This window comes from Ochotona princeps, chromosome 25 (genome assembly GCF_030435755.1).
Source record: "Ochotona princeps isolate mOchPri1 chromosome 25, mOchPri1.hap1, whole genome shotgun sequence".
In the NCBI taxonomy this organism is placed as follows: Eukaryota; Metazoa; Chordata; class Mammalia; order Lagomorpha; family Ochotonidae; genus Ochotona; species Ochotona princeps.
The window spans coordinates 1,284,780-1,311,312 of record NC_080856.1 but is presented as its reverse complement, the minus strand read 5'-3'; the positions used below and the strand labels follow the sequence as shown (position 1 = coordinate 1,311,312).

Sequence of the window (26,533 nt, the reverse complement as noted above, 5' to 3'; positions counted from 1 at the left end):
CCTTCATTAAACAGTAATCAGAGCGTCTCAGTAATTACCATAGGAGGGTCTCTCATGTCACTCAGAGTCAACATCAGGTCTACAGGTGTGTTCTCAAGTATACACAAAGATGTGATTCGAATGCAGCCAACTCAGGCATGAGGACGAATTACAAGCCACCATCAGGTGTTCTGGGCTGAAACCATCCCATGACAAGAAGCCCACCCCGACTTTCCCTAAACCAGACAATGGGCATGCTCTGGACTCCACGAATCAGTTCCCTGAGTAACCAGACGACCCCTCAGCTCCGATGGCCGGCCTGACCCGGTGCGGGAGGTGAGCCCGTGCACCCTTCACCACCACCATCTGTGTAAGAAGCGGTGGCTTGGCATGCAGGGGAGTCAGAATCCCAACACAAACGCATCCTAGTGCATTCTGCACTCATAATTAAATTCTCTCCTCTGTACCCAAATAAATATGAAACACAGCTAGACACTGAGGTAACATCAGAGTACACTGGCCTTGCCCGCCCTGCTCCTGCCTGGGAGGAGCAGCCATGCTGCCAAGGACATACGCCTCAGCCCCGCAACTCCCAGTGACACCGCACGCAAGACACACCTGGAGAGCTGATTCTCTTTTTTTCTTTACAGCATTTTCTTAGCACTGTGGGGTCACAAAGCCCTAACCAAGGCTATCCAGTGTGTGGCTTGTAACCAGGCAGAAGACTTGAGTCAGGCGGGAGAGAGAAAGCTTGCGTCATCTGCAAGGATCTTGCTGGAGCTTAGCAACCCAGAGGTGGCCTGCCTGAGGTGTTGGGGGGTGCTGGGAGGTGTTGGGGGGTGCTGGGGGGTGCTGGGAGGTGTTGGGAGGTGTTGGGGGGTGCTGGGAGGTGCTGGGAGGTGCTGGGAGGTGCTGGGGGGTGCTGGGAGGTGCTAGGGGGTGCTGGGAGGTGCTAGGGGGTGCTGGGAGGTGCTGAGGGGTGCTGGGAGGTGCTGGGAGGTGCTGGGAGGTGCTAGGGGGTGTTGGGAGGTGTTGGGGGGTGCTGGGAGGTCCTGGGGGGTGCTGGGAGGTGCTGGGGGGTGCTGGGAGGTGTTGGGGGGTGCTGGGAGGTGTTGGGGGGTGCTGGGAGGTGTTGGGGGGTGCTGGGAGGTGTTGGGGGGTGCTGGGAGGTGCTGGGGGGTGCTGGGAGGTGCTAGGGGGTGCTGGGAGGTGCTGAGGGGTGCTGGGAGGTGCTGGGGGGTGCTGGAAGGTGCTGTGGAGCTCTGGTGGGGAGGGGCCGGCACAAATCAAATGAGGACCAAGAGAAGTGGTCTCAATTCCCAGAAGCCCAGCCACCCACCTGCAGAAAGGAATGCATGAGGCCCCAGGCTACAGTGCCAGTCTTTGTCAGAAAATATATTTATTATCGATAGCGAGTGAAGCCAAGATGTCAGTATCCACGACAGAGGTCGCCTAAGTCAAGGCTGCCTTTCTATTGATAAAAATGCCTTATTTCCCTTGTAATCATAAACATTATTCCAATAAAAGAGGAACATTTTCTCTCCTTTTTGTGTTCTTCTGTGCATGATCGCAATAAGTTAAAATGGAACAGCTCTTATTCAATCAATAGAAAAAAAACAGAGAAAGAAAACCCAGGTGCCAAAGCCTAGACACTCGTGCCCAGCAGTGCCGTCGGGCTCCGCCGCCCCCTCTCCATTCCAGGATGCCAAGCTTCCTCACTCCGCACAGTCCGAGGACCGACAGTTATGGGGCTTGGTGTGAAGACAAGCATATTATGGTGGGCAGAGTTGAAGAGAAAGTACCAAAGGGGGGAGAAGGTCGTTCGGTTCCTTTATTCAGCATAAACGGGGTTTACAAACACTAAACTGTCTCCTTGGGACTGTCCGTGATCTTGCCCTCGGCTTGGCCAACTGGTGTGGATCCAAGATGTGCCATGATTTTATTCCGTCTGCTTTCTGCTGCTTCACTTCAGTGGTCTTCTCTTTAAATGGTTATTTTACTAGTAGGGAAAAAAAATGTTCCGCCTCTGGAATTAATGTTGAAGGGGCTTCGTGGCTCGGAGGCAGTCCTAGCCGCCTTTCCCCGGCAGGCTCTGCAAGACAGTGACAAAGGACACACTTTACTACTGGAAGGAGAGGGGCAAGGAGAGGCAGCAGTGGCCAGGGTGAGTCACACGCCTTGTAATTAACTACTTCCAACACACACACAGAGGAGCACCTGTCACAACCACCGTGCCTTTCTCAGCACTGATCCCTCCACGGAGCAAGGTGCTCTGCGCACAGCCTCCAGAGGCCGGCGGGGGGCGGGCCGCCGCCATTAGGCACACTTGGAAATGCTGGGGGTACAGCTGCTGGCCACTGACCAGACCACTACTGCCAAGACACCGTGGTGGCGGGCGTCAGGAAGGTGGGGCACTGAGGAGGAGTCTCTCCCAGACACTGCTCACTATACTCTCCACAAGTACCTACTCCCACCTACAGAGAACCGCTCCCGGGTTCTCGCCGCTGACTGCTGCGGACGGAGCTGAGGGGAGGGATTCTCAGGTGAGAGCTGAACAATTCCATAGCCGGTTGAGGTGGGGTGCTCAAAAGCATGTTCTACTTTTTAAAAAGGGTTTATCCGAAACGCACCAGGGCAAAGCCAGGAGCTGGGAAGTCCATCCCAGTCTCCCACACAAGTGGCAGGAACCCACGGACGTGGGCTGTCACCCACTCCTCCTCCGGTGCACCAGGAGGCAAGCTGAGCAGGGATTCAATCCCACGCACCCCGATACGGGATGCAGCATTCGGAGTGCTGCACTGGCGGGAACTGAGACATCCGTCGGACAGGCGACACTTCCACAGCGTCTGCAGCTCGTCTGTCCCCTTCCTCCAGGCGTCCCTCCTGTGCAGCCACCGCACACCTGGCTCTTCACTGAGCTCCGAGGTGACCAGGCCCATGGTCAGGTGCTGGGGAGACTGCTACACACTCCCAGACAAAACTAAGGAATAACACTGAATAACTGGCAACATTTGACTTCTTTGCTAAATACATGATTTTTATTAAATAAGTAATATGTTCAGAATAAATTCAAAAGGAGCAAAGTATATTCCAGGAAAGGTGGTTCTGTTCCTCTCCGTTCCCGGCACGGAAGGCAGGGGTGGAGGGAGCGGTTCTGCCAGCACCGGTCTGGGAAACACCCCAGATCTTCCACGGCAGACACAATCCACGAGGGGGATGGGCTGGGCTGGGCAGGCTGGGCCACGGGGGCAAGTGCCCAGGTGGGCAGCAGCTCAGGACAGGAGGGCAGAGGACGGAGAGGCCTCATGCAGGAAGGGCGTGGCTCAGGAGGCAGCAAGACAAAGAGCAGCGCAGGAGCCAGGATGCCGTCTGAGGAAACACAGACTCCGCGAGACGCTTCCCACCCAGGAGGAAGGCTGGGCTGACCCCCGGGATGTGCTGCACCGGACAGCGGGGGATGTGGAGGCCCAAGGACTGGGCAGGAGGAGCGTGCCAGAGACCGAGGCAGGGAGGCAGGGGTGATCGCTCGATTGGAAGCAGAGCTTCTGGGATGCTGGCACTGTGGGTGGGGGCTTCAGCTGCCCAGCACCGGCCCCCCAGGCCCTTTACAATCTCTGCAGACAGGCTAAGTGGGCAGGGCTGCCGCATTCTCAGCCTCTGCTCAGGGACGTGAGCCCTGCCGTCGCTCCCAGACAGCCATCCTCTGGCCTTCTGGTCCGCGCTCATCCCCAGTACTCCTAGCCTTGCCTTCCCACTCCACTCCCTTCACCAGGCACAGCCCCGCACTTCCTGGGATGAAGAGCATGGTGGTGTAGCAGGAGCCTCGGGCTGGCGGAGGCAGCCTACATTTCCTAATGGAGTTTATTAGGCGGCAGCCCACGTTCGTCCAAGCATGGCTGAGATAACTGCTTTTCACTTCACTGATTTTAGAGAAACTGTGAAACTGTCTCTAACCCGCATCGTTCCACGGCTTTGGCTTCCCCAGGGCTATCTGGAGTGTGAACTCAAACAGAGTGTGTAACTGTGGGAGGTCGGGCAGCAGGAGGGCCCGGGGGCACAGTGCCCTTCTTCCCGAGTGAGCATTGCAGGCTGCCAAGCAAAGCCCAAGGGCGGAGGTACAGGAAGTGGAGGTGCTGCTCGCCTACACCTGCTGCGACGGTGCACGCTTGGGCTCAGTGCCCCCTGCTCCCACGCACAAAACGGCCAGGAGGCCCCCCGTGGGTCACCTGGTTCAGGCTTTTAATCTGTCAAAGGATAAAGCTTGGGTCACCATGACTCCGTGAGGGTGATCACACTGAGTTTTCCCATCAACCTTATCCTCTGGTGAACACAGAACGTTCCCCAAGAATCCAGCCAAGCTTGGGTATCTTTTCTGTTGCAGTAGTTGCAGTTGGGGAAGAGCTGAAGTGCTGAAAGTTGCTGCAGCCAGAGTCTACAAGCCCACAGGGCGTGGGGTGGGGTGGGGGCGCATAGGGCGTGGGGGTGGGGGCGCACAGGGGGTGGGGTGGGGGCGCACAGGGCGTGGGGTGGGGGCGCACAGGGGGTGGGGTGGGGGTGCACAGGGCGTGGGGTGGGGGCGCACAGGGCGTGGGGTGGGGGCCCACAGGGCGTGGGGTGGGGTGGGGGCGCATAGGGCCTGGGGGTGGAGGCGCACAGGGGATGGGGTGGGGGCGCACAGGGCGTGGGGTGGGGCCTAGGGAGCAGGGCTAATGCATACCAGAAAGCAGGCCCTCTTTTCCCAAACAGGTGAACCAGACTGAGCGGGTTTTAGCAGTAAGACGCAGTAATCCAGTGTAGGCTGCTTAAGGAAAGTTAGAAGGCTGAGCAGAGATGAGAGATTTCAAGACAGACGTCCGTATCTGTCTGTGCCTCGTTGTTAAATGCTCTTACTGAGCTGGCCGGCAGCTTTTACATCTTAGAAATAATAATTCGGGCAATTTAATATCTCTTTATCCTCATGAAGAACACATAACCTAATATACTGGAAATAATAGTTTGAATGTTTCATGTCAACCATGAGGAGTTGTTCCAGAAGAGCTCAAGATTGATGAGAGTAAGTGGGCGAACAGAAAGCAGGATCATCAGGTGGAAGAGCGTCCAGAGAACTTCCTGTCAGTGGCAGCCTCCAGAACAGTGCCCGGAGGCACGTGGCAGGCGCCTCTGCGGCTCCTGAATGGAGTGGGCCTGGTGAGTGGGCTTACCAGAAAGGCACTACGCAGGGAGCCAGCAGGGCGCGGGCATGTGCAGGCAGTCCACCTTGCTTTCTGGGCCAAATGAAAGCCTAACACCGGGTTGGAAGGCCTGCCCAGAAAGGCCAGACAGCAGTGCACATGCGGACCAGGCAGAGCTGGGGTGGGAATGGGGGCTCACTCGTTCAGATGAACCTCACAAACAGCATGAGGATAACGTGGTGCTCAAGGAGTACCAGGAAACACTGCAGGAGTGCTCCCGCTGGCCACCCCCCTGGGATCTTCCAATGCCACAGCGCATGCCACCCCCTGGGATCTTCCAATGCCACAGCACACGCCACCCCCTGGGATCTTCCAATGCCACAGTGCACGCCAGCCCCCTGGGATCTTCCAATGCCACAGTGCACGCCAGCCCCCTGGGATCTTCCAATGCCACAGCACACGCCACCCCCTGGGATCTTCCAATGCCACAGCGCACGCCACCCCCTGGGATCTTCCAATGCCACAGAGCACGCCACCCCCTGGGATCTTCCAATGCCACAGAGCACGGCCGCGCCTGTGAGCACAGGCCACGAGCCATTACTTCCCTCACCGCAGTATCACAGTGAGCGCAGGGCCCTGTGCACACACACCCACCACCATACCACACAGCACTTAGTATATTCTAAAATTTGGTTTTGATCTCATGACAAGGTACACTTGGTCTAGCTGTGAAATTTACTGCCATGACTTCCCTGAGCCCCAGGGCTCTCAACTGTGAAATGGTAAAGGTAAACCCACCTCTATCTACATCTCAGGCTGTCATAAAAACCAGGGAGAGCGGCTGTGCAATGACCTTGAAATCTTAAGAACTGCAGGAAGATAAGGTCTGTCTGTCTCTTGGTTCTTGCCCATCACACTGCTGCCCACCTTGGGATCAGGGTTTTATGGACTCGTATCTTTAAGATTACCTTGTATTACACATTTCCTAATAACTGGATTGAAACAAATACCCCCCCGCACTAGCTGGAACTCACTGATAAACGATTTTGCAGACTGGGGAGGGAGGGTGTTTTGGAATCCGTAGCAATAATTTGATGCTTTTGGCTGATGTACTGCCTTTCAGTACAAGTAACGCAGCTGAAGAAGGAAGGTAAGAAAGGAAGCTTTTACACACAAGGAATCACTACATTATTCCAATTCACAAATGGCAAAGTCAAGGCCCCAAATCACAGAGCTGGTCTGGCAGGGGAAGGCTTGGCTACAAACTAAACAGTGCCATTTCCTGAGGGGCTAACGCCCCTTCCCACAGAGGACAAGGACCAGGCCTTACCACGCAGACGGCACAGCTGCTTTGCCCCAGATTCCTCTGTCGTTTCCTGGAAACGCACGCCACTGACGGATCTCACGAGGCCCGAGTTAGTGACGCACCCCACACTAGGCAGGCAGAGTGGGTCCAACGCTCCACGGGCTACTTCAGGCGGGCGACGGATCACAGAGGAAAGGGGGCGCTCACACACCAGCAGGGACTCGCCCTGCGTCCACAGGCTGACTACTCAGCCCCATCTCAACGAGAGACGCTATTACCAAGTGAGGACAGACGGGAGGTCAGCCTACAAATCCACAGTGCTGTGCCTGCTTCTTCAGACTCAAGGATGGAGCTTGTTAAGAGCAGGTCAGAGCTGCTTTTGACAAATAAAATGCACTAACTGCATTAACAGTGCTGCCTCTAATGAAGACCTTTGAAGAATGCTCAGCTTCCTCCTAAGGACAAGTCCTGCTCTACGTGAGGAACACGAGAAAAAGCCACGGGCTACCAGGCCTTTACAAATAACTCTTTTAATACATCTTGAGTATATTTTTTTCAAGAGTGTTACTGTTATTTTCTAGCTAGCCAGACAATACCAACCCTCCCATCAGATACTGAAAGGGTGTTAGAAATTTACACTAAGTGGTATTATTATGACGACAGAAAATTAGACTGCAGAGAGACACGCTGTGTTAACTCAAACACTACATTAGTGGGGTGAGGTCAGTGCTGGGGCTCTTCAGCAGAGATTCCCGTCTCTCAACAACCTACAACCAACCGCTAGAGCAGTTAAATGACAGGCAATTGTGTGACCTGGCAGGACGGGCAATTTGCATTAGGGTTTATCATTAGTTTTCTAGAGTATATAAATGAGAGAAAATCCAAATCCCGTGAGGACTGTACTATTCTGATCGGAAGGGTCAAGAGAAAAACATGGTGGCTGTGGCACACGAAAGCAGTACGAATTCCTGTCCAAATCCTGTCTCTGCTGTCCCGTCCCTGGACCGGAGGACACAGCCCACCAGTCCACAGCTGAGCGCTGGGGGAGCTGCTGTTCTTTCAACCAGGCCCACGGAAGAATACCTGACCTTCATGGACCCAAAACTGTGTGTCTCCCAGCGTAGATACTTCCTCTCTGCTGGCTTTGAGTACTACTCTACAAACACCCCTGGGAACACAACTGTCTCAGGACAACAGTTCGGGGCAAGTGGGAATGAGCGTGAGTTCAGCAGTGCCTGTTGCAGACGGAGCTGAACAGGGAGACCACAGGCTCCTCCTCCAAGGCCCTGGAGGCAGCCACACCCTAACCAACTCCTTACAGCCCTTCTCGGTGATGACTGAATGCGTCCATCCAGCACATTCACACACACTGGCCCAGGAAATCCTGCCCTCCAGCTCCACGGTGCGGGAGCCCTGCCCAGCCTGCCCGGCACACTCACCTGTTTGGCGTGATTGACACAGTGCATGTACTGGTTGGCCAAAGCAGAGCAGCTGAGCGTCTGGCGGCTGTTCTGGCGGTAGCACTGGAGAATTCTGGCCTGCAGGTCAGCACAGACTGGGTGATATTCATACCGCCTAAGGACACAAACAGAGACCACTGAGACAAAGGGCCTTGACTTAGAACACAGATCAAAGCTAGAGAACATATAAAACACTAAATAAGGTGCAAATGTTGCAGGTGCAGAAAAAAACCAGTCATTTTCTTTAGGACTTTAAAAAGGATATATCTAGACCTGGTGGTGGTAGCCTAGCACTAAAGTCTTCACCTTGCACACACCGGGATCCCATATGGGTGCTGGTTCTAATCCTGGCAAACCCCACTTCCCATCCAGCTCCCTGCTTGTGGCCTGGGAAAGCAGTCAAGGACGGCCCAAAGCTTTGAGACCCTGCACTTGCGTGGGAGACCCGGAAGAGGCTCCTGGCTCCTAGCTTCGGATCAGCGCAATTGTGGCCACTTGGGGAGTGAATCATTGGATGGAAGATCTTCCTCTCTGTCTCTTCTCCTCTCTATATCTGCCTTTCCAATAAAAAATAAATAAATCTTAAAAAAAAAAAAAGATATATCCATGGCCTGGCGTGGCAGCCTAGTGGTTTAAATCCTCTCCTTGCATGTGCCAGGATCCTATATGGGTGCCGGTTTAAGTCCCAGCTGCTCCACTTCCCATCCAGCTCCCTGCTTGCAGCCTGGGAAAGCAGTGGAGGATGGCCAAAGTCTTGGGACCCTGCACCCTAGTGGGTGACCCAGTGGTTGGAAGATCTTTGTCTCTATATCTCCTTTTCTTTGTAGATCTGACTTTGTGATAAAAAAATTTTTTTAAAGAGATATATAAAATTATTTCCAGAATAAAGATGTATACAAGGTAAATTAATTTCATGAGATTACATGTATGAACTGCCACCGTGAGTCACCTCGGGACACTGTAGCCCCAGCACGTGAATGGTGCCAGCTCTGTTCGGCTCAGTCGGCTGTGCCAGCACCTGTCAGGTGCAGCTCTTCTCTTCCCCCCAGGGACTGACGGCCTGGTTTTTCTCCCAATATTCACTGTCTAAGGTATCTCCCGTTCTCACATCCTGATTCAAGCAATGACCTCCAACTCTGCGCTTGCGTCGGACTACCGGCCGGTCTGTCTGCATCTCTCCCCACTGCTTTCTAAGCAAAACACAGGGTCAACAGACACAGTTCTTGCCGACCAGGCTCCTGCCCTCTCTTGTCCCTTCATTCCCTACCCAGAGCTGAGACCCTGAACCAGTAGTCTTCCCACTAACAGCACCAAACTACGTTCTCTCCCTACCCTGCTTACAGAAACACGCTCATGTCTTCATGTCTCCCCGGCCTTCCTGCACTGTGCCTATGGACCTGGAAGACACTTCCTCACTGCAACCCTCACAGCGCTGAGCAGTTCTTGGCTCCCTCCAAGAGTCACCATTCCCTGTGGGACGGCCCTGCAACTGCCACCTGCCCTCTCGGATGAGCCTGGAATGCCACGCCAATCTGGTGGATCTGGGCAGCCATTGTGTACCAGAATACAGATGCCACAGACACTGCCCCGAACTCCCTGTGTCCTCGGCTTAGATACAGACACTCTAGAGAAGTCAGACCATCAACGTACTGAATGAATACAAATGAGTGTTTAAAAATTCCCAGAGTGAAAATTTTCCTATTTATACTTTAAGATCTCAGAATTTTAGATTGCTTCTCAGTGAATACACTATTCCAAAGATAAATGTTTCTAAAATGCTCACATTGTCCCACTTGAAAAATCATAATGGCAAGACAAAAATCACATAAATGAAGATAACAGAAAACAAAATATCTTTGCTAAAATAGCATGTGGACTTGTATTAAAAGGACCACATACATACAGGGAAAATGAACGATAGTGACCTTTTTAATCTACAAATTCTTATTTTTTAAAATTAGTTTTGTTTGAGAATCTTCCTTCCTATCGGTTCTTTTTATGAAATTTAAATGTTATTTCCATTGTACTCTTGAAATAGCATTATTTAAAATTTAATGGGATCTATGAAAACCCCTGGAGAACACGGGGAATATTTCCCATCAATAAGGAAACCCTTGGGTGATGATCTGTCTCCTTGTTACTTTTACCCAACACACTAACCTAATGTATATTTAGCTAGAACAGAAATGCAAGTCGTTACTGGTCCCTGAAGGATAGGATTTCCTCCAACCCACTGCAGAGCAGAATGCAGGGAGAAGAAAGGAGGTCCACAAATTTTACATAACAGTCTACTTTTTCATTCATTACCTTATTGTTCTGTCAAATACCTATGAAGAGAATTTAAATCCAATCGCAGAAGTTTCGATTCTTTTTAGGATTTCTAAGTTCAGATAGCTGGGAATTTTCTGGACACAGCTTTCCCTAATCCTCTCCGATGCACATCAGCATTTACAAGGGGTCAGCTGAGACAGAGGTGGTCGGGCAGTTGGCACTCACTGACTGATTATACTAGGGCCCACACCTGGATAAAGACTGAATAAAACATGGTTAAGCGTCAGGAGAGAGGAATCCAGTAAATCCTGCTTCCAAGGCCTCAGCGGATGGGCCGGGGAGCAGGAGAGGCTGGAATAAGCCCGCCCACAGGAGGCCGTCCCCACCGACCCTGACGCCGGGTGCTGCGGAAGGGCTGGAAGAATGAGCACCCAGTGCTGTCCATCAGAAACAAGACCTTTCCAGTGGGATCATTCCTTTCAGAGCATGGACTTCTTCGAAAGAGGTAATTTAAGTTGTAGGTGAGCATTTACCCTGAGACAATCTATTATTATGCAAGTTGAAGTCCACAAGTTATTTATGATTTAAAATGTGTCAAAATACACTTATCACCATGAATCCAAGCCACTCATTTCCAGGGCCCTTGATTTCCGGTCTGGCCGCTGGGGTACGTGTATGCGTGCACATGCAATCCCCAGGAATCTTTTTGTACACATTTCAACCCGTACTGATGATGGGAGGGGCAGAGGAGGGCAGAGCAGTGGAAATGAGCATAACTGCCCACCAGCTCCTGGAGTAGACTCCGGTACATTCTTCTTGGATTCATCTGTTAAAGGCAATCCCCTGCCTCGTTATTGATCTAGGATGCTTGCTATGCCGCCCTAATGCACTATTTTCACACTGGGAAAATGCTAAACGAAGATTACCGGCTAACATTAGCAGGCCATAAAGCACAAGCCATGGAAAAGGTTTCCAAGATGTGTATTGGTAAACCCGCCACACAGCCATGGAGTCAGCAACTGACTCACTGACTGCTCTCTTCTCAGCTGGAAGCAAGTAACAGAAGGCAGAAATCAAGGCTCCTGTGAAGGGAAATTAAGTCTTCAGCTGCAGAGGAGTTTTCAACAATGTAGCTGCATTGGCTGTAAGGAAGATTCTCAAAGTTAATGGTGAGCTGCAGCTTTAACTGAACAGTGAAACACACAGACCCAGAGAACTCAGGACAACGGTAGAGAACAGAGGAGACGTAGCGGCTACACTAAAACTTGCTTAGCCAAAAGGAATTGCTAGAATCCACTGGCCTTTGAAAATACACATTGATCAAAACCAATTCAGAAAAGAACTGCATTTCTGTGATCACTTGAAATGACGGGACTTTAGGGCCTACCGTGGGCATGGCTCTCTATCTGTAAGATCTATTTTACTTCTCTCAAAGGTGGAGCTACAGAGAGAGGGAGAAACAAGATATATTCCATCTGATAGTTCATTCTTTTTCTTTTTTAAGCTTTATTTTATTTATTTTTATTGGAAAGTCAGATACACAGTGAGGAGGAGAAACAGAGAGGAAGATCCTCCGTCCAATGATTCACTCCCCAAGTGACCACGATGCCAGAGCTGAGCCGATCCAAAGCCAGGAGTCTGGAGCCTCTTCTGGGTCTCCCACACGGGTACAGGGTCCCAAGGTCTTGGGCCGTCCTCGACTGCTCTCCCAGGCCAAAAGGAGGGAGCTGGATGGGAAGTGGGGCTGCCAGGATTAACCAGCGCCCATATGGGATCCCGGCATGTGCAAGGTGAGACTTTAGCTGCTAGGTGCCAGGTCTGACAGTTCATTCTTCAAATAGTTGCAACGGCCGGGGAGGGGCTGGGCCAGTCTTGAGCAAGGAGCCAGGATTTGAATGCTTCATCCACGTCTCCAAGCACTTGGTGTGTCTTCTGCCACTTTTCCAGGCACATCAGTAGGGAACTGGGTCGCAAGTGAAGCAGCCAGGACTCAAACTGGCGTCTGCATGGGATGCTGGCTTTGCAAGCCGCCACCAAGCCACTGAGCCACAAGGTTGGCCCATCTCTCTTTATTTCTTGTACTCCTCCTCTTGCTTCCCCTCCTCTTCCAAGCTCTAGCAGCCTGCTCACCACAGAATCCTTCCCACCCCCAAAGGCTGCCGACAGCAGGTGGAGGCAGCATCCGCCCCAGAGCTCTGACCTGAGAGCCAAATGACAAGCAGCACGTCCTGGCAAGGACTCTGCAGTTGGCAAAGCATTTCGGTGGCTTTGTTTACAGGGCATGGAAGCAAACATCCGTGATTTTTTTTTCACAAGTCCATTTTTTTTCTGACAAGTCCCATTGTAGAACTTGGGAAAAAGTGAGGGAAACGAACAAAAGCTATACACCATTTCTGAGATTTCCTTTGGAAACACTTTTTATAAACTGGGTTAAATACAGAACACCGAAGGTGAGTTTAGCAGAGTTCATAACTTACTCCTTAAAGCCCCAAATACACTGCCGGTACAGCTGGTGACCATAAGCAGGAAGCTGGAGTGGAAACAGACCAGCTAGAACTTGAACCGGCGGCCACACGGGCTGTCAGCGGCACAGGCAGACACCGTGTCATGGCGGTGGCCTCTCGGAATAACTTCCACTTGATGCTCAGCCTTTACGATTTTCTCTTTTACTAGTGGCATTTGTAACCTCTCTACTGCTTTATTGGTTGAAATGTCCAAGAAAGAGAAAATCAAGAAATTGGTTCTGGCCAACAACCAGATTCGGGGGGCAGAGTGATGCCCAGACGGGGAACACAGGAAGCAGTGAGAACGTGCGGGAAGGGGCAGCACTGAGCCATGGCAGCCACCTTCTGCACATTAGCACTGGACATGGCTTATGCGGGGCTCGGTTCTGACCCAGCTCTCTGTACCGTGCCTGGGCAAGTGAAGAACTGCCCAAGTGCTTGGGCTCCTGCACCCACGTGGCCAGCTGGATGGGGCTCCTGCCTGACGCCTGGCCTGGACTCAGCCACTGTGGTCAAGCCCCCACGTGGCCGACTGGATGGGGCTCCTGCCTGACGCCTGGCCTGGACTCAGCCACTGTGGTCAAGCCCCCACGTGGCCGACTGGATGAGGCTCCTGCCTGAGGCCTGGCCTGGACTCAGCCACTGTGGTCAAGCCCCCACGTGGCCGACTGGATGAGGCTCCTGCTTGAGGCCTGGCCTGGACTCAGCCACTGTGGTCAAGCTCCCATGTGGCCGACTGGATGAGGCTCCTGCCTGACGCCTGGCCTGGACTCAGCCACTGTGGTCAAGCTCCCACGTGGCCGACTGGATGAGGCTCCTGCCTGAGGCCTGGCCTGGACTCAGCCACCGTGGCCACTTGGGGAGTGAACCAGACGAAAGATGACCCCCATCTCTCCATTTCTTTCTTTAGCTTTCAAATAAAATAAATATTTTTTTTTTAAAGGAAAGATATTGGGAAGCAGAATAATCTACCAGAATTAGAGGGGAATTCTGGAGGAAAGAGCGACAAGGAGTCAGGAACCAGAATTGCTCAGACAGAACAAAGGCAGAGGAGCTGTGCACTACGCCAACCCGAGAGGGGTCTCCAAAGAGTCTGATCCTGGGTCCTGAAGGGACGTCACCCCTCTGCTCTGACCCCAGGGTCCCCAGAGTACATCACCCCCTCTGCTGCCCACACTTCCTGCAGGAGAATCCTCAGATTCAGAGCAAGCAGAACTGGACGGCAGCCAACACAGGTGATTCCAGAAACACCCGAGGCAAGGCACCAGGCCTGGCAATCTCCTAGGGTTTTAGGCAATAGATGTTCGCAATGAACCTAAGATCTTCCACGCAAATTGAAACAAACACTAGACTGAGCCTTCTGGTGATCTTCGCAGAGCTGGGACACAGTGCTCTTCTGCAGACACCATCCTACCACAGTCAGAATGCAGGCTAACAGATGCGGGCAGCCCTGCTTCAGGGGGCGGAGGCAGCATTCTACGGAGAAACATGTTTGAGGACACACATTCATGCAAAACTGCTATTTTTAGGTGCTGAAAAGTTTTCTAAAAGAATTACTGTTTAGGATGGATTTTTTTTTTCATGCCTGTTCTCAACTGAGGGCTGACGTTGGAGCTGAGAAGTCTGGTGAAATCCCATCTGTCCAAGCACAAGAACACGTCCCGGCGCCCTTCCCACTCCTGCAGTGATCAAATGGAAGAGGGAGCTTCTCGTACCACCATGTCAAGAACAGCTTAACTTCGAAATCCTGAAACTTCACATATCGACGAGGACTGTGACATATTCTAAAAAAAAAACTAGGTTAAGACTAAAATTTAAGCCTGTGGAGAAGCAGTGTGTTACATTATGTTAAGTGATAACTCTTTTACACTACAGTTTAAAAGCAAGCTTCAAATTCCAGATACACATCGGAAGAAGCGTGTCTAGCTCTCTCAACAAGAATTGCCAATGTATTTATTTTCGTGACAAGTAAGAGTGGGGTGGGGAATTCACTGTGCTGATTCGCCCTTTAAGTATCACAGGGCTGAAAACAAGTGAAGGGGGCTGCAGCTGGGAGGCTGCCTTGCACCTGTGTTTCAGTTGCTTACGCACAGCCACTGCAAGGAGGAAGCGTACACTAGGCCATGCCAGAAAAACTCCACGGCACGAGGCTGCCTGGTGGAAAGAACGCCCTGTGAACAGCACCATGGCGGGCAGTGCGGAGTGGGAGGGCAGGCCGTGCAGAAATGGGACACTACGTTCACCTCCCCCCCCGGAGGAGAAAGGCATGCTTGGAAAGGTCAAGATGACACAGCCAGTGGAGGCATCAAGAAAACCACCCAGGGCCAGTGCTGGGCTCAACAGGCTCATCCTCGGCTGCAGCACCAGCATCCCATTCGGTGCCAGTCAGGGTGCCCGCTGCTGCACTTCCCATCCAACTCCATGCTGGCCTGGGAAAGTAGCAGAGCATGGCTCAAGTCCCGGAGACACTGCACCTGTGCAGGAAACCCGAGCAAGATCCTGGCTCTTGGTTTTGGATCAACTCAGCTGTGGATGTTGTGGTCATCTGGGGAGTGAACCAGTGGATAGAACATCTCTCTGTCTCTCCTTCTCTCTGTAAATCTGTCATGAAGAAAGGAAGGAAGGGAAGAAGGGAGGGAGGGAGGAAGAGAGCAAGGAATGGTCCAGCCAGAGCAGCAGGATGAGGAGGTCAAAAAGCAGCAGCATGTTGGGGACCAAGTGGTGTCCAAGCACTTGGGGCATTAAAGAATGGGCTGGATATCAGGAGGCTCAGTTGGAAGTGACCCTGTACCCACCCCGTACACACACGAGCAGTGATCTGGCTTTTATGGCACCAAATAGAGAATCCTGAGCTTCACAGAGACAATAATGAAGGCGGAGGGCAGTCGGCAATGCGTCTGTGTTTCACATCCCACCGACTGAGAAAGAGACTCTGAAACTGCTGAAGCTGCAGGCCAAGGCCTTGGTCGGAAACACGCAGATCTCAAAAGTCTAGAGGATTCCTCACCCATGAACTCCTTACAGGTTGGCCCCTGCCCTCCCTCTCCTCACTGCAGCTCCTGAAGCTGGGGTGAAGGCGGGTCTCAGCTGGCTCTCCTGTCTCCCGCTGCATGAGCTCAGGTTTCAACAGGCTCTTCCACAAAACACACAGGTCCCTGCAGCCAGGGACTAGACTCCTGATCCTCTTCCAGTGCCCTGAATTTGGAGAACTCCATCACAAACACTGACAGGAAACCTCTGGTTTATTCTTCCCATCTTCTCATCCATTCCAGAATCACCTTCCAATGTTAGCAGCAGTGATCCATTAGCTCAGCATCAGGCAGAGCGCGTGGGCTTCTGTGCTGTGATCGCCATGAGGCTGGCAGGTGTTCTTCAAAATGCCCTTCACCGCCAGCCTTCCCTGTGTCCCCTAGCATCCCTGGAGCCAAAGCTGGCAGCTCAAATGGATGCTATTACTGCAGCGCCCAACCTGTCTTCCTGTTCTAAGCTGCCTCTCTCTCCTGCTCCCCAACATGAATTCCACTCAGACCAGAGGCCGGAAAGTGCCAACCTTTCTCCAGTCAACCAGGATTCCTCCTCCTTCCTTTCCTTCACCTCCCAAGGGGACCCAAGTTCACTTCCCAAACCCCCCAAATTCCTCGTCTCCTCACGAGCTAGCACCTTGTGGTGCCAGGCAGAAGTACCCATAGAAACTTGTACTAAACCCACTGTTTACCTATGTTGGCCCCAGAGTGATGCAGATGACATTCGCAGGGCCATTTTCAAACACAACCTGGTACAAACCAGTACCCGACAGCCAGAGAGCACGGCGACACGCACTCCTAAGGCCAGCTCCCGGCTCGGGCTACAGAGGAAAGCATTCGCTGGGCTGATTTCAGGCTTCACGCGTGAGAAACAAGAGCACGATCTACTGCAGTGGTAAGTGTCCACAGGAACTAAGTTCACATGCAGAGGCTGAACACGGAGCTCTCTTACAGGGCTCAACCAGCCACTGTGCACAGGAACTAAGTTCACGTCCAAAGGCTGAACACGGAGCTCTCTTACAGGGCTCAACCAGCACTGCACAGGACGCCTTGCATCCTCAAAACTCAGAATACTATAAATACCAACCTTCTCATTCCCTGGAAATCAGATGGCCTCTTTTGCATTCTGAAGATAGATATGTTTAAGGAAACAGAAAAGGAAAAGCAGAACTTAGAATTTTGAGTTGCTAATAAACTATATTTTAGCTCCAGCATTAAGCATTAATCATATATGGAATACTGTCTTTTCATACTTGATATCCCAGACACAGAATGCAAAGATTCAAAGAAAATACACTTTCAAAGAGTTTTATAGCTAACACATGTGTCGAATCTCCCCATTTTAAGTAATGGTCCACATGGGTGGGTATCTCTCGCAAATCTGTAAACAGTATTAAAATAAAATAAATTTGAATGAGAAAAAGGCCAAAAAAAAAAAAAAAAAAAAAAAGAGTAAGGCTCCAGGACGCACGCTGTTCCAACAGCCACCGCTGCTTCCTCACTTTCCACCTGCACCCTGACGCAACACTCGCCTGTCCAATGGAGCGGTTCAGCTCCTGCTACAGTCAGGGACCGGCCGGTGCCTAAGTCCACGGACCGCCAGCAGACGCCTTACAGAACAGGCAGCGCATGTCAGTTCCAATGATGTGCCTCTTTTCAGGGAAGAGTTTTCCTGGCCTCCACAGGCCTGAACCCGCCTGCTTCTTCCTCGTGGCTCTCTGGCTCATCTAACAGCTCTCGTACTACTGGAGCTCATCAGGTCCTGGGCCTGGATCGCTCTGTTCTCCCTCTCCAGAGGTTTCTCAAAGATTTTCGCAGCTTTGCACGCCAGCTGTGTCCCATAGCTAGCAGGTTTGTGGCTCCAGCCCAACTCTTGCATGTAATTCTAACCCTTCTTGCCCATCAGCCTGGCTGGACCCTGCAGGCGCCAGGGTATGACTCTTCATCAGTTTCCAGTGTCTCAGCTTGTTGTTCTCCAGGAAATGCTTAGCATACAGTAGGGTTTACTAAGAGGAGCTGCTATTATTATTCCAACTAGAACATTTCTGAAGGTTATTCTGGGACTTGTTTTCATCCTAATTCCAAAGGAAAATGGGTTTGTGCTTTCAACAAACCAAAGTATTAGAACATAACCCATCTGAGAGCTGGTGGGGGCTCCTGCAATCTGAAGCTGCCCACACAGTGTGCAGGTGGTGGCGAAAGAAGGTTGCTGCAAATGTTTTGGATAAAGAAGTCAAAGAGCTCTGCGCCTGCTACCAATCAAACCTCTAGCAGGAGGCAGATAATTAACATAAACCTGCCTTTCTTCCCTCCGCACCAAGTTCTCAGGGGAGCCACTGTGCTTCCTGTGAATACACGGAATTGCATTAAAGTGATCACGCTGGGCACAGATCTGCCCACTGATGGGGGCATGGCTGCCACTTGCGACCAAGCATGGAGGGGAACACGACAGAATGGATGGCAAGCTGCTTTAAATTGCTTTAATACCACCAACACCTGTCCAATGCACGTTGGGCATTTGCAGAAGAATAAACTGCATGCAGTTAGAGTTCTGTCACCATTAAGCCAGTACTCCTGCAGGCCAGAAGCCGGCTGAGGTTCAGGTTCTTTGCTGTCATACATGTCGCTCTGTAAGGTCAGGCTGGCGGTCCTGAGTAGGGGGCAGAGAAGGGCCGGCGTGCCCTTGTGCTGTGAGGGAGTTCTTCCCCCCCCCTCCGCCCTGACAGCTTTCAGTCCCAAGGACGTTTCGGCAGAAAAAAGAAGCGGGGCGGGCGTCGGGGTTCTCAGATCATTCCCTTTCCAAAGGTTCTAGATGGGCGGGTCTGGTTCCCAAGCACAGATCAGGAAAAGCGGGTCAGAATACACACTGCAAGGCTGGGTGCAGAGATCACCCACATAAAAGGCAGAGATGGCCTTGTCTGGGCTTGAGTGGTCTCTGCGAAGCATGGAGGCGTGCAGCCTGACACAGCAAAACCAAAGAGTGTTGAAAAGTCACTTGGCCAGCAGGGGTGGGGCCAAGGCTGTGATGCAGCGTGTTAAGCTGCTGCCCGCCACACTGGAGCCCCATGTGAGAGTCAGCTGAGTCCCAGACAAGCTGGTTCTGATCCAGCTCCCTGCCAACGCACCCAGGAAGGCAGCAGGAGGCGGTTCAGGTGCTCTGGCCCTGCCGACCACACGCAGGACCCAGATGGAGTTTTGGGCTCTTGGCTTTGCCTGGCGGCAGTCATTGAGGGAGTGACTAACAGATGAAAAATCGCTTTCTCAGCCTTTCAAATAAATAAGTCTTCTACAAATATAAAATAGATTAATAATTACATATTACTTGATGGTATGACGTGCTTGGCATACTGTTCTACTGTACCATGATCATTACATATATCATATCATATAATAAAAAAACTTTTAATCAAAGTTTGTCAACATGAGGATAGTTTATGATACTAACTTCTATCAAAAATGTCAAATCCCTCACAGTCAGATCTGTAATACGAACTACAAGCACCAACAGGGAGCATGACAATACTATTTAACTGGAGCTTTTCTTATGTGCATCGCTTAGGAATGGATTTATTCAAAATCTTATTTCCCTATTTGTAAACATGAAACTGTATTTCAGAAATGTGAAGGTAACTGTTTCTGCATGTATCACAAATGATAAGCAACGTGCAATGTTAAGAGAGTTCCTTGTTTATTACAAAGGAACTGGCAGGTCTGACTGCACAGGAAGGACACGTTACCAACAGTTTTCTAACCTGCGTTACCTCCTGTAGACGCCCAGGCAGTCAGCTCATCCACTGCAGGAGCAGGAACGGGCTCACCAGACACCCAGGCGGTCAGCTCACCCGCTGCAGGAGCAGGAACGGGCTCTCCAGACGCCCAGGCGGTCAGCTCACCCGCTGCAGGAGCAGGAACGGGCTCTCCAGACGCCCAGGCGGTCAGCTCACAAGACACCCAGGCGGTCAGCTCACCCGCTGCAGGAGCAGGAACGGGCTCTCCAGACGCCCAGGCAGTCAGCTCACCCGCTGCAGGGGAGGAACAGGCTTTCCCTCTAGGAGTCTTTCCCTCTAATTCCCTCCCTCTCCTCTAGCTGAGGCAAAGTAAGGGGTGAACAGACTTGTGGGTATGCAGGGAAAGCAAGAGCCAGCAGGTATAAGGGAGAAAGTCCGACTCTCGCTGCTTGTCACGGACAGGCGTCACCCATTGACCCCGAAGCCCCAGGCTGTGCCTGTCACACCCTCAGAGTCGTCTTCTACAAAGCGTGGCAGCCAAGCTCCATTACCAGCTGGAGTCGGGTCATGAAACCAAGTGAACTGGCCTTCCCTTGCATGAACTTTGCCCTTAGCACTCAACTCGAACACTGGGTCATTCTGTGATGGTAAAATTCACAAGGGCCTGATTCTTTTCTAATACCACCTCATATAAAAACCTAAGGTTTTGGAATGTCAAAAAGATGCAGGGTAGCACTCCATTCTAAGCTTCAGCCGTCTACAAGGGAAGCAGAACACCCCCACACCCACGAGCTGTCCCCACAAGTGCCTTCCCCACACACTAACACGCTCGCACATTTGGCTTCACAATTCATTGCACATGGTCTCCACAGAACCCTTACTGACCCCAGTGCCCATCCACCCTGCAGCATTTGGCACCCCAGAGCGGGGCTGCCTGAGCCCTGCCGCCCTGTTGTTGCGAGCCAAATGCGACTCTCCCCAGCTGCTGCCACATTCCCTCCTTTAGAGTAAGGGCTTGGCGGCTCACTCCAAGTCAGTTCAGCACCCAGGGCCTTCCAGGCAGCGGGAGGCCACGCCATGCAGCCCGCTTGGGCCGGGGCGTGTTCTGCAGCCAGCAACAGCCCAGGCCTGCTCCTGCTGCCTGCACTCCTTCATTTCGCTGTGAGGGGGCTATCAGGCTTACATGAAAGATCTCCCTAGATACAGAAGTTGACAGAATAGCAGACAATGGCAACATTTCACCAGAATTTAATTAGAATAAATGGCACATTAATTCCTCAAAAATTGTTTATCTAAATGGAGGCAGGGGAGTGGGCAGTTATTTTAGCAGGGGTGGGGAACTGTTTTTCGCCAAGGGCAATTTGGATATTTATTATATCATTCTCAGGCCCGTCTAAAATTATCAATTAATAAATTAGCATGTTACTGATGAGTTGCATTTTGAGTTCTGCCTGTGGTTGCCTTGGCAGGGCCTTAACTGGCCTGCAGACTGGTTGTTCCTCTCCTTTAGAGGTTAAGATGCCTACGTCCCAGCTATGTCCCAGGGCTGCCCCTGTGGCAAAGCAAGCAAAGCCACTGCTTGCAATGCCGGCGTTCCACACAGGTGCTGGGTTCAAATCCTGACTACCCCACTTCAGATCCAGCTCCCTGGTCAAGTGCCTGGGCAGTGAGCAGCAGATGGCCACAGCCATGGTAGCCCAGGCTCCTGGCTTTGACCTGGCTCAGCCCTGGCTGTGGAAGCCATTTCAGGAATCAGTTGGTGGCAGATCTCTCTCAGTAACTGCCTTTAAACAAGCTTATAAATCAATCTTAAAGAAAGAAGAGAAGAGGGAGGCTCAGGACCCACGTTGCAGTGCCAAGGTACCCACCCTGACTAGCTTCCTGCTGCTGAAGACAAGCCTGGAAGGCAGAGGGGGGCCAGCCAACCACGTGGAGGACCAGAAGGGGTGTCCGACTTCGGTCTCCTGCTGGCTGCAGCACCCAGGGAGTGGCGCAGCACCCAGGGAGTGGCTGCAGCACCCAGGGAGTGGCCGCAGCACCCGGGGAGTGGTGCAGCACCCAGGGAGTGGCTGCAGCACCCGGGGAGTGGCGCAGCACCCAGGGAGTGGCTGCAGCACCCGGGGAGTGGCGCAGCACCCAGGGAGTGGCGCAGCACTCGGGAGCTCGCCGTCTTTGTGCCTGAACGTGAGCTGGGGACGCACTCAGCCAGGACCGACAGACCCAAGCTCCACAGCACAAAGGCATCCCCGTGTGCACCTGGGAACTAACAGCATGGTGGCCACTTCCAGTGCGTGTGCTGCTAACCTACAGCTCTAGACAGAGTGCTGGTTGCGGCAGAGAGCCTTGCAGAGGGCAGCACTCAGCACTTTAGAGCGAGTTGAAAGATTCACGTCATTTTCATGGGGTCCCACGCTTTTAATTGGGGGCGGGGCACACTACCCATAATGAATTTATCCATGGGATAAACAGAGATGCCGTCCCCCACAATTACATTTGCTTGAAGGAAAACACAGCTGTCTTTCCTGCATATTAAGATGCAACTGGAACCAGGGAGACCACACACAGATTTCAAAGGGAAGAGAAGGTTTTACAGCAGAAAAGCCACTCTGCCACAGCAAAGTGCACTGATGCCAAGAAATAAAGGCAATGATGACTATTCTCCTTGGGGACAAAAGTCCTATTGAGTGGAAGCTCCAGGTGCCTTTTCCAGGCGAGCCACCTGCTACTACTTGGCGTTACTGCAGAGATCCAGGTAGGAGCACAGCGCATTCCTCCCACCACGGGGGTGCTTGTGGCAGTGTGTGCACACACATGTGCCCTGAGGCCAAGCCAGCAGGGAACTGCTCTACTGCCACCTTGGGACAACTGACCATCAACTCGGCCACTCCACCGGGCCAGCAGCACCGTCAAGAGGAAGCCTTTGGGAAACACACTCCTTCCCACCAGCCGCCCAGTGCCGTGGGGTGGGGGGGAGATTCAGTTCTGTGAAGGGGGCCTGCCCCATCCAGAGTAGAAAATGTAGCGAGAAAGAATGATGACCCCAATTAGAGTTGGCCAGAAGGACAAGTGCGTCTCATAGCACTGCTGTTGGCAGGGCTGTTCCATATGACGTCTCCCTCACCAGGGACGTTTGATAAATCAAAGGCAGCTTCTTGTGCAGCATGCCTGACAATAACAGTTAACACTGAACCTGTGCTCTTATCAATCTTCATAAATGTGTCCATGGTGTGGCAAGTCCGCTCCACATCACAGCGAGGCTGCCTCTAATGCAGGCAAGGTAGTGACCCGCTAGGTTAATGGGACTTGACAATCAGTACAGTTTTAATTGAGCCAGAAAAACAAATGGCTCTCTTCTTTTCTTCAGGTGTACAGGAGTTTCCTCTGGGCCTTGCTCAGAAAATGTCCACGGTGAAGCTGCGTGTGGACTCAGGTAGGCGACAAGGAAAAGTCCATGGGGAAACAGAGAGGTGTTCTTTTAGAAAAGACTTGCTATGACGTACTTCACTGACATTCTTGGTAGAGTGCTTCCTGTGTTCAGCTTCAACCAAAAAATGTCACTTTGGTTTTACAAAATACATAGATGTGTCTTGTATTAACAGAAAAATGAGTCCTCAAAAATGTCTCAAGTGCAAAAGGTCTTAGGGACCAGTAAGGCTTCCCTGCCACTGCCACTACGCTGCCATTTGACCTGGGAGGATTTCCAATTCATGACAAGCCTTAGTAACAAATTACACTTCCCTGCATTTTGCATTTGCTATAGTCCTAACTTTTCTATTGATACTGTCAAGAAGAAAGCCTGGCTTTTATTTGGCAATTAGCTAACATCCAATAAAAATCAGCTCTCACGAATGCTTCGTAATGAAGACCATCAACAGCCAGGTACGGCCGGACACAGAAGTGTCCACACGGTCCCAGGCCTTTAATCTGCTGAATGAACCTTTGCCAGCATGCATTTCCCAACACAGCGTGTGTGCTGGCTGCTGCGGGAAATCTATGAGTATAAAATACAATTTCTGCCCCCCAAAAAGTTTCAACTCAACAGAGAATGGAGAAACCAAGACAGGAAGCAAATATGTGACCTCGGCCCGGCTCTGCAACTCCCAAGCATCTGCCCATCGTCCCCATTTGTCAGCCAGTAGCTTGCCCCACTGTCCATTCAGCGCGATTTCAGGTTCCTTACAGAGAAGGCGTTAAGAGGCACACATGTTCTGTAACAGTTGGATTTAATGCGGTCAACAGAGCACCTACTAAGAGCACCACTGCCAAAAGATGGTGGGGATGCAGCTCGTGGCTCACAGGGTTCGTACTCCCAGGAGCTGATAAGGATTACACTACAGCAAGTGCTTGAGTTCCCTGAGACAGACAGACAGACAAAACGAGAGGGAGAGAGAATGTGTGTGTGTTTAGTGGGAAGAGATGTGTCTAAAAGGACTTCAGAATTTGTCAGGAGAAAGATGGGGGAGGTATGGTAACTGCTAGAAAGTGTGCTGTGTGGCCGCTGAGGCAGAGCGTGGCAAAGGCAGATGGCAAAGGCCGAGCAGGTGTCACACGCCACTTCCATACTGCAGCGGTAAGACCTAAGTTTTGGGTGTCTGTTCCGACTTCCCTGTCATGATTGATTAGACTCTGCCAGTTACTCAGCTGTGAAGCGGATGCCGTTCTGTTTCCCATCTCAGAGATCAGACTGATGGATGAGTATTTGTGATTGCAGGGCAAGGTTTCTTCCTTTTTTTCCCCAACTACCAACCTTTGCAAATCAGGACTGTCACAATATTGCAGCCAAGCCAAGTAAATATACACAGTTGGGAGCAGATGCTGATATAAGAAATGTAGCTAACATCTTCAAATCCGATTTTTGAAACATTACATTCATGAAAAAGCCTACCTTTAGTATATGTGCTGCTGAAGTGAGCACAAAGCCTTACTTTTAAAAAGAGAATTATTTTATTTATTTCATATTTGAATGGCAGAATGACACACAGAGAGATCTTTTACCTGAGGATCTGATTCACTCTGCAAATGGCCTCAGTGACCAGGAGCTGCTCCCAGCTCTCCCAGATGGGTGCAGGGGCCCAAGGACCTGACCCATAGTCAGCTGTTTTCAAAGGCCATAAGCAGGGGGTTGGATCGGAAGTGCCACAGAGGGAAGCTTAGCCTGCTATGCCACATCGTTGGCCTCTGCCCTCTTTATAATGAGTAAAGGTTGCCAATAAGCTTAAAAATCCTAGCTACTCTAATAGTATAGTATCAGTGGTAGCTATTAAGATTCTATCCTCACTTCATGTGAAAACAGGATTCCACTAACTGCTAAAAACTATGTTGGGGGCAGGCTAGTAGCCTGGCAGTGAAGATGCTGCTGGGAGGCCACAGCTCTGCTCCCCATTCGAGTTCCGTGACAATGCCAGGGAGTGCTAGCTTACTCTAGTTCATTAGCTCTGCTGGTCGGCTCTCTGCCACCCACACTGGAGAAGCTCCCAGCTCCCAGATTTGGCGTGGCCCAACTATAGCTACTGTAAGTGTTTGGGGAGTGTATTAGCACATGGGAGCTGCACTGAAAAAATGAACAACCACCAAAAAAAGGTTTGAAAAACCACAGGCGGTCTGAGGACAGGGAGGGAGGTGCGCCGGCCAAGGCTATGCCTGGGGAGGCCACGAAAGCTTTCTGCTTCTTCCCTAAGTGCAGAACGGAAGCAGACACAGTGTGCTGCCTCCTCCCTTCCTCGAAGTTTGGCTGTTGCCCCAGTCTCTTGCCTTCAACCAGTAACTGCAAACACACAGGTGTTAAACAGGCTTTTGAAAACGGACACTCACCCACAAGTGACGTTTTTATTTCTTGGAAACATTACGGCTCATAAACTAAAAAACTGACTTCAGAACAAATTTTACAGTCTTGTCCATTATAGACTAGCGGTCCGTAACTGTCTATAATTTCAAATTAACAGAAGCATTCTGAAGGTGTGACAAGCATTAGATGATAATTCATTGTGAAGTGATAATAGCTTGTCTGAGCACAGCACTCTATATACATTTCTGACTGCATTGCATAGATTTCACTTAGCACGGTAAAATAGAATTACTACTTTGAGCAATGTTGCAAACTGTTGGCTAACGATTTGACAGAAAGCAACTGTTAGGCCCAAGCATATTTTGTCAATTGCAATTGCATTGTTTTCAGGGATTATGCCGAAGGAAAAAAATACACTGGCTTGAATGATGGGCAGGAATTAAAACAATACCAAAGCTCACTCAACTCGACAACCTTCCTAATGAGCTAACCACTGACAGCCCAGGGTGCAGTAAGCAAATGGAGCCATCTGATGCACTCCCATAGAACACCGCGGCTTGTCGAGGCCTCACAGGTGCAGGATGCTGTGCGCGCAGTGGGATGAGAGGCCTCACAGGTGCAGCACGCCGTGTGCGCAGTGGGATGAGAGGCCCCACAGGTGCAGCACGGTGTGCGCAGTGGGATGAGAGGCCTCACAGGTACAGCACGCCGTGTGCGCAGTGGGATGAGAGGCCTCACAGGTGCAGGACGGTGTGTGCACAGTGGGATGAGAGGCCTCACAGGTGCAGCACGCCGTGTGCGCAGTGGGATGAGAGGCCTCACAGGTGCAGGACGGTGTGTGCACAGTGGGATGAGAGGCCTCACAGGTGCAGCACGGTGTGTGCACAGTGGGATGAGAGGCCTCACAGGTGCAGCACGGTGTGTGCACAGTGGGATGAGAGGCCTCACAGGTGCAGCACGGTGTGCGCAGTGGGATGAGAGGCCTCACACGTGCAGCACGGTGTGCGCAGTGGGATGAGAGGCCTCACACGTGCAGCACGGTGTGCGCAGTGGGATGAGAGGCCTCACACGTACAGCACGGTGTGCGCAGTGGGATGAGAGGCCTCACACGTACAGCACGCCGTGTGCGCAGTGGGATGAGAGGCCTCACAGGTGCAGCACGCCGTGTGCGCAGTGGGATGAGAGGCCTCACAGGTGCAGCACGGTGTGCACAGTGGGATGAGAGGCCTCACAGGTGCAGCACGGTGTGTGCACAGTGGGATGAGAGGCCTCACAGGTGCAGCACGCCGTGTGCGCAGTGGGATGA

The 26,533-nt window shown here is 51.8% G+C and overlaps 1 protein-coding gene across 1 annotated transcript in view; it reads right to left on the bottom strand.

The window, feature by feature from the left end:
* Positions 1-1,792: 1,792 nt before the first annotated feature.
* Positions 1,793-26,533, bottom strand: part of CHCHD3 (coiled-coil-helix-coiled-coil-helix domain containing 3) — a 223,548-nt gene continuing 198,807 nt past the window's right edge. Inside the window, exons 7-8 of the mRNA XM_058681347.1 lie at positions 7,896-8,031; positions 1,793-2,071 (exon numbers count right to left, since the gene is read on the bottom strand). Of these exons, the coding sequence (XP_058537330.1) occupies positions 2,048-2,071; positions 7,896-8,031 (160 nt within the window). The 3' untranslated portion in view covers positions 1,793-2,047. The remainder of the gene's footprint in view (positions 2,072-7,895; positions 8,032-26,533) is intronic.